The sequence below is a fragment of the Barbus barbus genome, assembly GCF_936440315.1.
Source record: "Barbus barbus genome assembly, chromosome: 46".
NCBI lineage: Eukaryota > Metazoa > Chordata > Actinopteri > Cypriniformes > Cyprinidae > Barbus > Barbus barbus.
Genome location: NC_136724.1, coordinates 5,355,787 through 5,368,914, shown reverse-complemented (window position 1 = coordinate 5,368,914; position 13,128 = coordinate 5,355,787). Strand labels below are relative to the sequence as shown.

The following is a 13,128-nucleotide window of genomic DNA, read 5'->3' as shown; positions in this document are numbered from 1 at the left end:
AAAAAAGTAGCTTTTTTCATTACTAAATTAAGCAATAATCAGGGCTCTAGACTGCGACCAATACGGTCGCATTTGCGACAATGTTTTGAGAATGTGCGAGTTAAAATTGTGCAAGTGCATGGTTTGCACTGCTCCAAAGCCTCTGCTCCATGCAGCACGCGTTACTGAGCCGCGGAACATTGTAGCAGGAGTCAGATTTCACTGATCCCTAGAAGAGAGGCACTTTCAGATTCAAAAATGATGCGATTTCAAGTTTTCCTTTCTTTGGAGTGTTACAAGCTGTTCGTGCATAGATGATATCCCTAAAGTTGCAAAGACTAAAGTCTCAAACCCAAAGAGATAACAAAAGTTAAAGGAACACTCCAATATTTTTGAAAATAGGCTCATTTTCCAACTCTCCAAGACATAAACAGTTGAGTTTTACCGTTTTCGAATCCATTCAGCCGATCTCCGGGTCTGGCGGTAGCACTTTTAGCGCAGCTTAGCATAGATCATTGAATCTGATTAGACTGTTAGCATCTCGCTCAAAAATGACCAAAGAGTTAAAACTTGACTCTTCTGTAGTTACATTGTGTGTAAGACTGACGGAAAATGAAAAGTTGCGATTTTCTAGGCCAATATAGCTAGGAACTATACTCTCATTTTGGTGTAATAATCAAGGCACTTTGCTGCCGTACCATGGGTGCAGCAGGCACAAAAATAGTCCCCAGCTATATCATAACTAGTTACCTAGCTGGGGACTATTTTCAGGTGCTGCCTGAATCATTGCGTAATATCATTGCGCCTGTGAGATCGGCTGAATGGATTCGAAAACAGCAAAACTCAACTGTTGAAAATGAGCCTATTTTCAAAAATAGTGGAGTGTTCCTTTAAAGTCGGCATGAAACAGAAGTTGTGATTGTCTTTTTTTCTCTACTGTGATGTATATCCGAGTGAAACAGCATCTAAAATGAGAGGGCAGGACTTGATTTTGTCCTTCAAGAATTGATTGGATCGTTGGAAGTTGGGGCGTTACTAACAAAATGGAGGCAGATCTGAAATACCTGATCTGATCTGAAAGATAAAACACTCAAAAGGAAACCTAAATAATGCAATAAACATTGAATAGCAGAAAATGTAATGAAAAAAACACTCCACACTATTTAAATGAAATATAATGAATACAATATAATCTGTTGTGTATTATTTATTTAGGGACTTCTGAGAATGTCATTTTACAGTTTTCACCACAAATTACAATCAAAACCAAAACTTTTATAGCATTATGCAGTAAAATCACATACAAATTACATATATGGTGTGTGGTAATTTTCAGTTAAGCAATCTAAACTTTTTTTCTGTAAAAATGATACACCTTTATTGCATTAATAGCAAATCCTATTAGGCTAAGTGTAAATCAGGCTTAGCCTGCAGTATTCATTCACTTGAGAATTTCGTATACATTGACTGGAGTACACTGTAACAAAAAGATAAGCGCTTTTTGTAAGTGTTGTAAATGTGGATGGACAAAAAATAGATGTAGACTTTAGAGAAGTGCTATTAGTGAAAAGCAGCAGCTCTTTTTGGGAGTAAACTGAACTCTACAATCAGCAGTGCAGCTGGCGTTGGGGAAGTGGGAGGGCAGCTCAAACTGACTTCATCTCCTTCCTGTGAGCTGAAAAATAGACGTGCTGAAATGAGTCTCTACATATTACACAATGTGTGCGGGTCCAACTTTATCAAATGCCCTCAAAAAAATCCAATGACGTGTGCCATTGTTTTGGATGCAAGTTTTGAGAGCTTTCTCCTGATTGATGAGGGTTAGGGTTGAGCGAAATGCCTCGTCTGGTTTCAAACTATATGTTGAAGGCCAACACTGCTGGCAAAACAGATCACATGTGCACTCCATCACATTCTCAGTCATCCCTTGAGCCCTGAACGGCTTTCACACATTGCTAATCAACATGTGGATCTAACTAATTATGAATCACAGCAGGTCATCTGAGTTTGGCAAGACTGTATCTGCTCTATAGTCTTTTGAAGCCAGACTTTTGAGAGTTGGCATGAAGTCTGGTCCACATTGCAGCTTATTCAGGCCAATAACCACTGACACTGATTAATATGTGAAACGACCAACCAAAGTACTCTTTTTTTACTTGATATTTAGAATGGGTAAATCTGGAACCAAAATGTGTGCACAATGACATAGTTTACCTGGTCCTCAAATCTCTTGAAAATCTTTCAAAGATTCATTTCCACAAACCACACATTGGCAAATCCAGCTGCTATTTCTTCATGGAAGTGTTCATTGGCCCTCAAACCCGAGCAGATACATTTCTGTGTAAATCTTTCATACAAACAATTATGGAGTAAATTTTCGTGTTCAATTCGGTGTACCAGACACTACATACAGCCAGCCAATCAGAATTGAGCATTCTAAGAAAGTGCTTTGTTTTCTTGTACAGTAAGCATCAGACAGGCTGTATATGTCTACACGTCACGATTTCGACACAAGCATAGAGTACAATTCACAAGAAGTTGCTTAGTGTCATGAATATGGCAAGCATACCATTACCTTGCCATATTCATACCATACCGTCTTTTGTCGCCAAAAAATATTCCACTTGCAATAAAAAAAAAAAATATAACAAATAAACTACTACTATACTACTACTACAACAACTAATACATAACAAAAAAAAATAAAAAATATTGAAACATTTCACCATAAAATAAAAATATAATAAATTAACTGTAAAATGAAAATACTAATATTTAAAGAAGTGTTAATTTTTTAATTTTCAAACGTTAAACTAAAGTGCTTCGCATTATATTGAAATGGAGTTGGTTGGAACATTTTGTGTTCCTCAATGCACATGAAAGAGACTAAAACTGAAAGCATAATCACATGAAACCATATTGCGATTTTGGTTTTATTTTGATTAATCATGCAGCCCTACATTTTACAGTTCACACTGAATGCCTAATGTCTTGGACCTTGTGTCAACAGGATGTATCATCAGGACACATCATGCCCTTGAGGGGATCATGTGAAAGGGCCTTCACGGTGTTATTTGTCATTTTGTAGATCATTTCCCATTTTTAGATACTCATTGTACACTTTCTAGAGGAACAGTCTTTCAATGTCTTGCTCAAGAGTCTTTCACCACCCACAGAGGACGACAAGAAGATGCTTCTACTCTGATCACATTCTGAAACTGCTCAACAGTAAAAGAATTAAACATCACTGTAAAAGTGGGAAATGGTTCTCACCAAACTTGCTTCTCTCTGCATGCCTCAGAAAAATAGTCCATGTGACATCAGTGGTTCAACAATAATTTTCTGAAGCTACGAGAATACTTTTATGTACAAAGAAAACAAAAATTATTTAATCTCTTCTGGGTCAGTTCCCACCGCTATTCATGAAATATCTTAATTTGTGTTCCAAAGATGAAGGAAGGTCTAACGGATTTGGAACGGCATGTCCCTTATTTTTGGGTGAACTAACCCTTTAAACAATGGACTATATCCCAAGTATTTGTCAAATAAATAGTAAATAAATTAAACTGTTAAACTTTCATTTCCAATCAACAGGATAAAGCTCATTCAAATTAAATTAAATTAAAGACAACACTATTTTACATGCGACTGCATAGATTTTAGATATAGATTTAGGTGCTTTTAAGTTTAGATATTGTACATTTAATTCATATTTTGACTGAGAAGCAAATCTGTACTTAAAACGAACAGATTCTCCGAAACTAATCATTGAACACAACAATTACTTTCAAATTGTATGGAAAGTAGTGTATTAGTTACAAAGTTTTTTCCCCATCACCAATTGAGAGAGAGCGTCATCTTTCTCACTGACACAAGCGTGCTCAGAGAGAAAAATATAGAAGCTGCATACATATAAAAATGTTGAAATAGAAACTGTTGCACTAGGTTTATGACAATATATTTGAAGCACTTCTGAATATGAGTGTGTTGACATTAATAACGGAGCATTCAGAACATTTGACCTGACATAGTACACAGCCATGTTATTAATGCATCTACTATTTACAGCAAGCATATATGAGCATTTTAAGCAGCCGCTGTCAGCACTTCAGTCAGTACTAGGTTCTACTGAAGACTCAATGACTTCTTTTTTGACAGAAACATTACTATTTGTATTCATATTTGTCTCATATGATTTCGAAGAGAAAAAAAAGTGCTATTTTTAAGTAAAAAATAAATGTTTAAAAAAGTATGTATTGTGGTAAAAAAGAAAATAATTTTAAATGCCACGTGGTGTTAAAAAAGTCAAAAGTAATAAAAAAAAATTAAAACCGAAAATCATTCCAAAACAAAACACTTTGTTGAAATCAAATAATTGTAAATATTTAAGTCATTATTATAGTTCAGTATTTTTCAATGAGAAGTATATTTGAAATGTACAAATATGGCTTTTAAATGAATTACATTTTGAGAATTTTCCAATTGCACTGTGGAGAATATACAGGCAAAACGAGAGATGCATTCATACAGGTCCAACAGACAGTTTTACTTCAGCATTCAACAGGGAAAAAAAAAAAAAAAAAAAAAAAAAAAAAGTTGTTTCAGCAGTTTAACGAAGCGACCCCAGGGGTGGCATGGCTTCCGGAAAAGCCAGCTATGCACAAACAGACAGAAGCGTTGCGCATATCTGTAGAGGAGGGCTGAGTAACAGTGGCCGAGTAACTGAGTAACACACACACACACACACAAACACACACTTTGTGTGGTTATGTCAATAAGACTTCCATGCCAGATTTTAATAATAGCGCAAAACCACACGATTAATTCTGAAATGAGAAACGGACCACACCCTGATGTTTTTTTTATTTTTTTTATTCTTCTTTACTGTAACAATTGAAGCCCCACAGCAGGCTAAATAACATGTGAATCATCATTTGTAGCTAATAACCAATACAACGCAGGAGAAAACAAACCATGTAACCATGCGTATATCCAGCACTAAACGGAAACACTTGATTAAAAGTGAAGACGCAGTTCGGTTAGTTTAGACTGCAGCTCACTAACAACATTACGAGCACAGCTGAAGGGTGAGGACAGGCGCTCCCCTTCACAGATTTACGGTTGTGTTATGCTCCATCTGGCTTTGGCTTCTCTTGGACAGGGTGACCGCGAGCATCTGAGGGCTGCTATCTCTACAGCGAGCCAGATGAACGCTTGCTGTAAGTAATATGAATGAGGAGCCAGCCTCTACTCTGCGGAAATTGGTTGAAAAAAAGTCTAAGAGTATATGGTTGCATATTACAAAAGAAAAAAAGTTCAAATCAACCTCATGCACAACAAACTTGAATAAGCATCTATGTACGTACAAGAAAGATAAGTGCAAAACCATATCAGGTCTACTAAAAATGGACTTCATGTGGACTATATGAATCTAAACTTTCTGATAACAATAAAAAATGATTGGACATAATATTCTGATAAGAATGATTTGAGCTTTCCAGCAGTGAACAGCTAAAACTAGTGTAATCTGCTGAGACAAATATAATCTCTTGTCGCTCCTGTGTGAAAATAATTTGAATGCACAAGGTTAACGTGTCCAGATTGGACGCAATCAAGTAAATAACATGAGTGAGGCTGAGAAACCAACAGAGGATAAAAGAGGTTGACACAGATAGAAGTACACACCAAAAGTCTTAGCAGATCCATTGATCCATGCTTTACCCTCAATATCTCTCTCTTTTCTTCTATTTGGCAATAGTCATATGATTTGTGTGCAAACTGCATGAGAGGCTTCCATTCTAGAATCAAATCACTGTAGTCAACATCAGGTTATGTGGACGTATAAAAGGCACCCCAATGTATGGAACTTTGTGCTTTGTTTTCCAAATGGATTGAAGTCATTCCACTGGGAAAAGCACTGGACAGTTATAGAACTGCTCTCTGTATCTGTAACGATTGAGAAGATAAGAAGTTTCAGAGACTTGTAGGTTGTGTGGGAAACATGTTCCAACTGAGATCCAGTCAGTCATGGGGCTGGGCAAAAATCACATGATTGATGGCCCTTACAAACCTATTTAATTGTCACAGTTCACATCATTTCATTCCAAAATGACACATTTTGGCCATACTTGATTGTCAGGAAACACAGGGGAGGCAGGTCTTATCTAGAGCTTATATCTTATAACAATAACAATTTATATCTAGAGCTCCATTTCCTGTTTGTATGAAACACATCTATCAAGAGCACACCAAGGGAGACATCAGGAGAGATGAAGACAGAGAGACAGAAAGAATTTGTAGTCTGTCTTGCAGTCCCATTAATTATAAAATTGCAGTTTGGTGAAAGTGAATAGAGATGTAGCACAAAACAGAGCTTTAAGCTCATAATCCCACAGCGTAACAAGGAACACAGAAGTATTTCTACATTCTAGACAACTCAGAACATGGAATTCTTTCACTTCCTATTTGAAAATACTCATGGATAGACGTGCAACTTTTAAAGTTGGGATAGATCAAATAAAACCCAACTTTAGTGAAAAACAGGAAATGGTAGAAGTTGTGTAGTCCTCGATACTGGACTCAGGTCTTGAGTTCAAGACCATATTTTTTTTATGGTTTTGGAGCTGACATGGACTTGGGAGCAATTGGATTTAGACTTGAGATGCTGCAGATACATTTTATGGTCTGTGGAGGTTTGCTTGACACTGATGCAAAACCAAGCTGTATTCACCCCAAAGGAAAGCATGTTTACACTGTCTGAATCATTCAGACCCTCTTCAGGTCTTGACTTGGACTCATCCTAGTCTTGGAGGATGGACTTGGATCCAAATGAGCTGGTCTGGAACGCAGCATGATGGAAACTCCTTGAGACTGAAAATGGTTGTCAGAAGATGAGCACGTTACTTCATTTCTGATGAAACATAAAGACGCAACTTTTTCCTTTGGAAAAATGGTTACTTATGAATCATACAAACAAGGAGCATGTATTAAGACCATAGATGCTGATGGGATACGCATGGAATCATTTCCAAGCATGCTGCACTTAGAGCTGCCTTTAATTAGTTACCTCTATAGCTCATCAGAGATGCAACAGACAGACACGGATTTACTCGCAGCTATGAAGAGGGAAAACAGCAAAACGAGACTTTGTGTTCTGCCAAGTCTTCAGCAGGCCAGACAAAGCGCTGACTGTTCACGGTCTCTTAGCAGCCACTTCATGTGCTGGTCTAGGTAGCAGCACTTCAGCCTCCCATGCTCAGGGTCAGGGCCGCTCCAACACAACATACCCGTGATAACACGACTCAAAACATTCAGCGTGGAGCTGTGATAAAAACAGTGAACTCCAGGCCTGGCTTGCTGGCCCATTAGTCTGCAGCACTGATGTTCTAATCTAATTTGGCCACATGCTGGCAGTGCGGTCTGTCTAATAAGCAGTCAGAGGAAGAGGGAACAGCGAGAAATGCTGTAAAGACGGGAACATCCTCTGTCAGCAAAGCTCTGGGTGTGCCTCTGCCGAAAGATTAGAGCCACGTTATAGCCATTAGTCACCTTCCAGTGGAATAGAGCAGTCATGACTGATCTGCAGCAAATAGCACTGAGGCTACAGGATTACGGTTTGTTTTAGGAACTACTACTATTTACGGAGATGACTAGATGTTTCTCACAGACAGAGAGTCTTTTTGAGAATCATTTTGTCTGAAATCAGTCTTTTAAACCATGACAATTTTGTTCCTGAAGGGCCACTGTCCTGCAGAGTTTAGCTCTGAAACATCTACCCAGAAGCTTCTAGTGATCCCGAAGACTTTGATTAGCTGGTTCAGGTGTGTCTGAGGACTCACTAAATTCTGCTGGAAGGTGGACCTCCAGAAACAGGACTGGACACCTGCATTTTGGTCAACTAACGATACACAACACGCAAGTTGCCACTAACCAGTTATGTAGTGTGCAGTCGCAATGGACAATGACGCATAATGGCATGGGATGCAAATCCTGTGCAGTAAAACCTTCAATTCAGTATTTCGATTCATCTTTTCCAAACTTTGTGGAAGTTTAGATACTTGTTTGAGGGTTTTTGTTTGTGTGGAATTGGCAGCAAGCAAAGCATGGCACTCCACCTCTGTTTTCTGTGGAGTGAATCAGAATACTGATGCATCAGTGAAGAACTTTTTCCCCCACCTTTAGTACAACTATGAGAGAAAGCCAGCTCACAGCCAGTATGCTGTTTTTAACATAACCGTCCTATTATTCCCATCTCCATCTTTGGAGAGAATCATGATTGACACTGTAAGTGGAGGCTGTGTGAAAAGAGAACAGGCCTCTGTTGACCATCTTAATAAGCCTATCTTAGAGCCATTCATAAAGCCTATTGTCATTCCCAGACACACATATGAATGGAGACGAGACTTGAAAATACGCTCTACTGTACGCCGATTAATCCCATCAACATCTGCCGATTAAAGCTCTAATGTGATTGGCAGATTATATCAGTCTAGTAATTCTGGGTTTAATGCTTCACTGAGGGCAGTGTTTGTCGTATAAGGGATCTAATTCTGAGAATCTTTAGATGGTTGAAGGTCTTGTTGACAATGTCATAAGTAGTTGATCTTTTCCACAATTCTGAGTGATGGACAAGAAATTAACCCTCAAAATGCCAACAAACCATATTTCAAACATGAATGTTCTGTTTAAGTTGTTTTCAAAAGCCTAGTTAGATGTACCAATGTATTGCATGTATCCTTTGTGGACGATTCAATAGCAGATTTCATTGTGACTAGCTCAGTGAAAAGACTAAACATATAGTCTACATTTAGCCATTCAGCAGAAAAAAATAAAATAAAAAATATTGGCTATTTTACCCAATCGTTGAGTGTTTTAAGTATTTTTTGAAAATATTTTTTAGCGCAACGGACAGTGGAAACTGTCATGGTTTATCTGAGTTCTTATAATTTTCATAAAGTACATTTATAACCCAATGCTTTTATCACTGCTTAGAATACTATGAAAAATGTTGTGTGCCTTATTCTTTGTAAAAGAAGCCACATCATCTCACAGAAGGATTTATTTCAAACACTCAGCTGACGTTATGAAGTGAGTTTGGAGTAAAAACATGTTATTAAATGTGGTATTTTCATGTGCTTTCAGATGCAGCAGCACAGAGCCATAGTTCACGGAGAAGCTACGCAAAATTATCGCAAATTATTTTTCCGATTTCATAATCGTACGATTATATTGTCTGCAATTTTTTTGCGTAGCTTGTCAGAGAACTATGGCTCTGTGTAGTAAATGCTGCTCCATCTGAAAGCAGGTGATTGAGATTTACTACTAATCAAAGAACCGGCTTTACTGACAAGATGTGCATAAATCGCATCCGACTGATCGTGCAGCCCTACCTAGCCTGGCATGCATAATACAGCGATAGTCTATTTCGTAGATCATTTTGTTGTCATCTGTATGCAAAACCTTTCAAAAATGCAAAGGACATTTTTTTTCGTTTAAACAGTTACCTAGAGTCACTTAGCGCAGCTGTCTTATGGCCATAGTTGCAGGCCTTTTTTAATGGCACCAGCAACTAGTGGGCTTGACAGAAGCCTGTAGCAACCAACAGCACCATATGTGAAAGTGGTAAGATTTGCGCAAGAACTCCATGGGAGAGTTTTATGTCTCCACAATGACCAAATTATCTATAGAGATGCATATGCCAAGAAGAAAGAGAAACGGGCTTCAAAAGAGGCGACCCGAAAACAAGACCGATATTAACTAGTCAGTCACTGTGAGAGACAGACATTCATTCACATGGAGACAGTCCTTAAAGAAAAGAACCAACTAATGAAATCTCTAGACAGACGAGGACAAAGCAAGGGAAATGAGATGGAGAGAGAGAGAGAGAGAGATATTAAAAAGTGAATGTATCTGACCTGAGATATGTGGTTGATGGAGGACTCCATTCTACGCAGCTGCGAAGCCTGGATATCCAACAACTGCAGGACATTGTTGGCTAAGGCATTGATCTGATAGGCCACGCTTGCCAGAGACTGGGTGGTGTAGGCTTTGGTCTCCTCCAAGGCTTTTCTCTTATCCTGTGCCTGCAAACCAAGGTCAGAAAAACACCTTAATTCACATTTTCACAATATCAGCGTTCACTTCAACAGTCTCAGCCAGACCTCCTACAAACTGCCCACGGACCGTCTCATATATATACAAAAATAGCTGGGTAAAATCGTTCCTATCTGCCTGGTTTCAATGTAACTTCTATGAGACAAACTGTTTTTAATCAGACTGGGGAAACCACTCAAGTTGTTACAGTAAGCAAAGCAATGGTCAAGTCACTGGATTTGATAAAATGAGCAACTTATGTAGTTTGTGAGCAAACTAAATATTCAATCAAAACTGTAAAATAGGTGTTTTATCAGGGCCATGTTGGTACATATCTGAATTAGTTTCACACATTTGAAAATGAATAATCGGAAGTGTAAACATTTCCTTTCTCGCATGCTACATTGTTTATTAAACTGCTTCGTTGTAAAATAAAGCGGTCTGCTGCTGTGGTAGCTGAGGTGGGTGGACATACTAATATGGAATATTTACAGATATTCACAGTTTTCTACTTAATCCAGTCACTCTCAACCAGGGGGTCGGGGCCTGACTGCCTAGAAAAAAATATACATATACACATTTTATATTGTTATTTTATATAATTTCCTAGTTTTACAAAGTTCTGAAATATTTTAGAATTAGAAATGAGAAATTAAAAAGGCTTTTATTATTATTATTATTATTATTTTATATCCTTAAGCCTTGTCCAGTAAATCACAAACAACTGGAAAAATCATTTGACATTTGAATATTGTTGTTGCCTTGGAGTCATACATTTCAAAAGTAAATCAAATATAAGTAGCATCATTTGTTAACATTAGTTAATGTATTAACTAACATGAACAACAATGAACAATGCATTTATTACACTACTTATTATTAGGGATGCATCGATCCGATACTCCGGATCGGTATCGGCTCCGATACGGTCATTTTCTGCGATGATGAGACCGATCTAAATCCGATATCGTGTGTATACTATTCTGTGTTATTGTTGAGCCCCACGAAAGGCACAAAAACATTATAAAGCACCATAAAGTTTTCGTACACTATATTTCAAGTGTTCTGAAGCTGTTCCATAGTTTAATCTGAGGTACAGATGAATATTTAAGTCTTTAAATTCAAGTTCAGGTAAACTCTTCTCTCCGCCGCGGCTGTCTGCCATCCTCCATTCAGCAATCAAACTTTATGTCGCGTTCGGTTACTACAGTCAAACTCTCTTCAAGAGCGCACAGTTACTGAGGTTTAAAACGGTTAAAAGAAAAGGCTTAATAAACGTACGCACAGATTTAATACACTACGCATCAATATCTCTTCCCTTTGTACTTTGAACGTTTCTATGTGGACTGCGTTCTGTGTCTCCGTGTCGGTTCAAGCGCATCATTCTGCGCACAGGATGCGCATAAGCACTTTCTGCTGCTCTATATTGGAGCATTACATATTATAATACTTTTGCTACATTTCACCGCTGGTTATACTCTGTATAATTGTGTATGTGACAAATAAAAAATCTTGAATCTCAATGAAAGATTATTAACAGTCTTTCTTGTTCGGTCCTATCTATCATATGTTGCTGCCTTCATTACTGTGCTATAGATTTAAAATAAATGTCTTGTAATTTTATAGTAGCCTATATATTTATATATAAATGTATTTGCTTGTTTTTTCATGAATGTATTTTACAACAATTTAAAGAGCAATGTGTATAATTTCACCAGATTTAGTCCTACACTTATTTACTTTTAATTGTAAATAAAAAGGTTTCACTAGGTTTTATAAAATTATTGTGCACCCATGATTTTTCTAGAGTATCTTTTGCTGTATTATAAACCAAGTTTATAATAGCATTTTTTATCATATATTATGATTATATATTTTTTCATTTGTTATTTTTCATTAAAATGATGTTGTTATCTATATGTAGTAGATTGTGTTTAACACGCAAGAGAGTAACACACACAGAAGTATAGAAATTCTACATCGATAAAAAAAAAAACTGGTATCGGATTGGATCGGTATCGGCAGATACTCAGAATTTTCAGGATCATATCGGTTCTGAAAAAATGGTATCGTTGCATCCCTACTTATTATTCTTTGTTAATGTTAGTTAATACAAATACAGTTGTTCATTGTTTATTCATGTTAGTTCACAGTGCATTAACTAATGTTAACAAACAACTTGTGATTTTAATAAAGCATTAGTAAATGCTGAAATTAACATTAAGATTAATAAATGTTGTAGAAGTATTGTTCTTTCTTAGTTCATGTTTACGAATGTTGTTAACTAATTGCTGAAATATCACAATAAAAATGTAATTTGTAATAATAATAAAGTATTTTATGTTTTATATGATATGTATTTAGTATTTTGTCTGTCAAAAGCTGAAATAAAACAAAGTTACTTATTTTGGTTCATTATATATGTTATAAGATAATTCAACCAAAAATGTACTGCAGAAAAAAATTGGTCTTATCGTTCACCTACATCGTGGATGCTACCTTAAAAGAATTCTGAACACCGAAACTGTTCTGAAAAAAACTGCATTAACCACAACCGCACAGAAACCTTTTTTTTTTTTAATTGTGGTATTTTTTCAGTTCTCCATTTGGCCTACCTCTGCGGTACACCGAGATATCATTGAGGTAAACAATCTGTCATGCAAGACCTTCTGTGAAAAGACATCAAAACCCAATACGATGTGCAGGTGAAACATTACTACAGCACCTGCAGTGAGGAGGAAACCATGGTCTGCATTTTGACCACACAGTTTTATAATGAAATTAATCATATATTTAATAAAAGATCTGATCAACAGAGAAAAGATTTAGTTGTATCACATCTAAAATAGTCTAGGCTTTTTCTTTGGAATGGAAATTGCCCAGATGTGTTGTAGAGTTCCTGCCTGAAAGAATGAAGTAGTGCTTCCTCCAGAGAGTGATAAAACAGCAGCAGCAGTTTGTTAGAGAAGACATTCTGTCTGTATTAAATACATGAACATACACAAGAAGACATTTGCACATGGGGACTACGGCTCCACAGGCATTCCCCATTGCAAA

The 13,128-nt window shown here is 37.0% G+C and overlaps 1 protein-coding gene across 9 annotated transcripts in view; it reads right to left on the bottom strand.

The window, feature by feature from the left end:
• LOC306865157 (abl interactor 1-like) overlaps positions 1 to 13,128 on the bottom strand; it is a 48,286-nt gene that overhangs the window by 23,755 nt on the left and 11,403 nt on the right. For all 9 annotated transcript variants that reach the window (XM_079409575.1, XM_079409570.1, XM_079409573.1 and 6 more), the window contains exon 2: positions 9,894 to 10,061. In XM_079409575.1, coding sequence (XP_079265701.1) covers positions 9,894 to 10,061 — 168 coding nt within the window. The remainder of the gene's footprint in view (positions 1 to 9,893; positions 10,062 to 13,128) is intronic.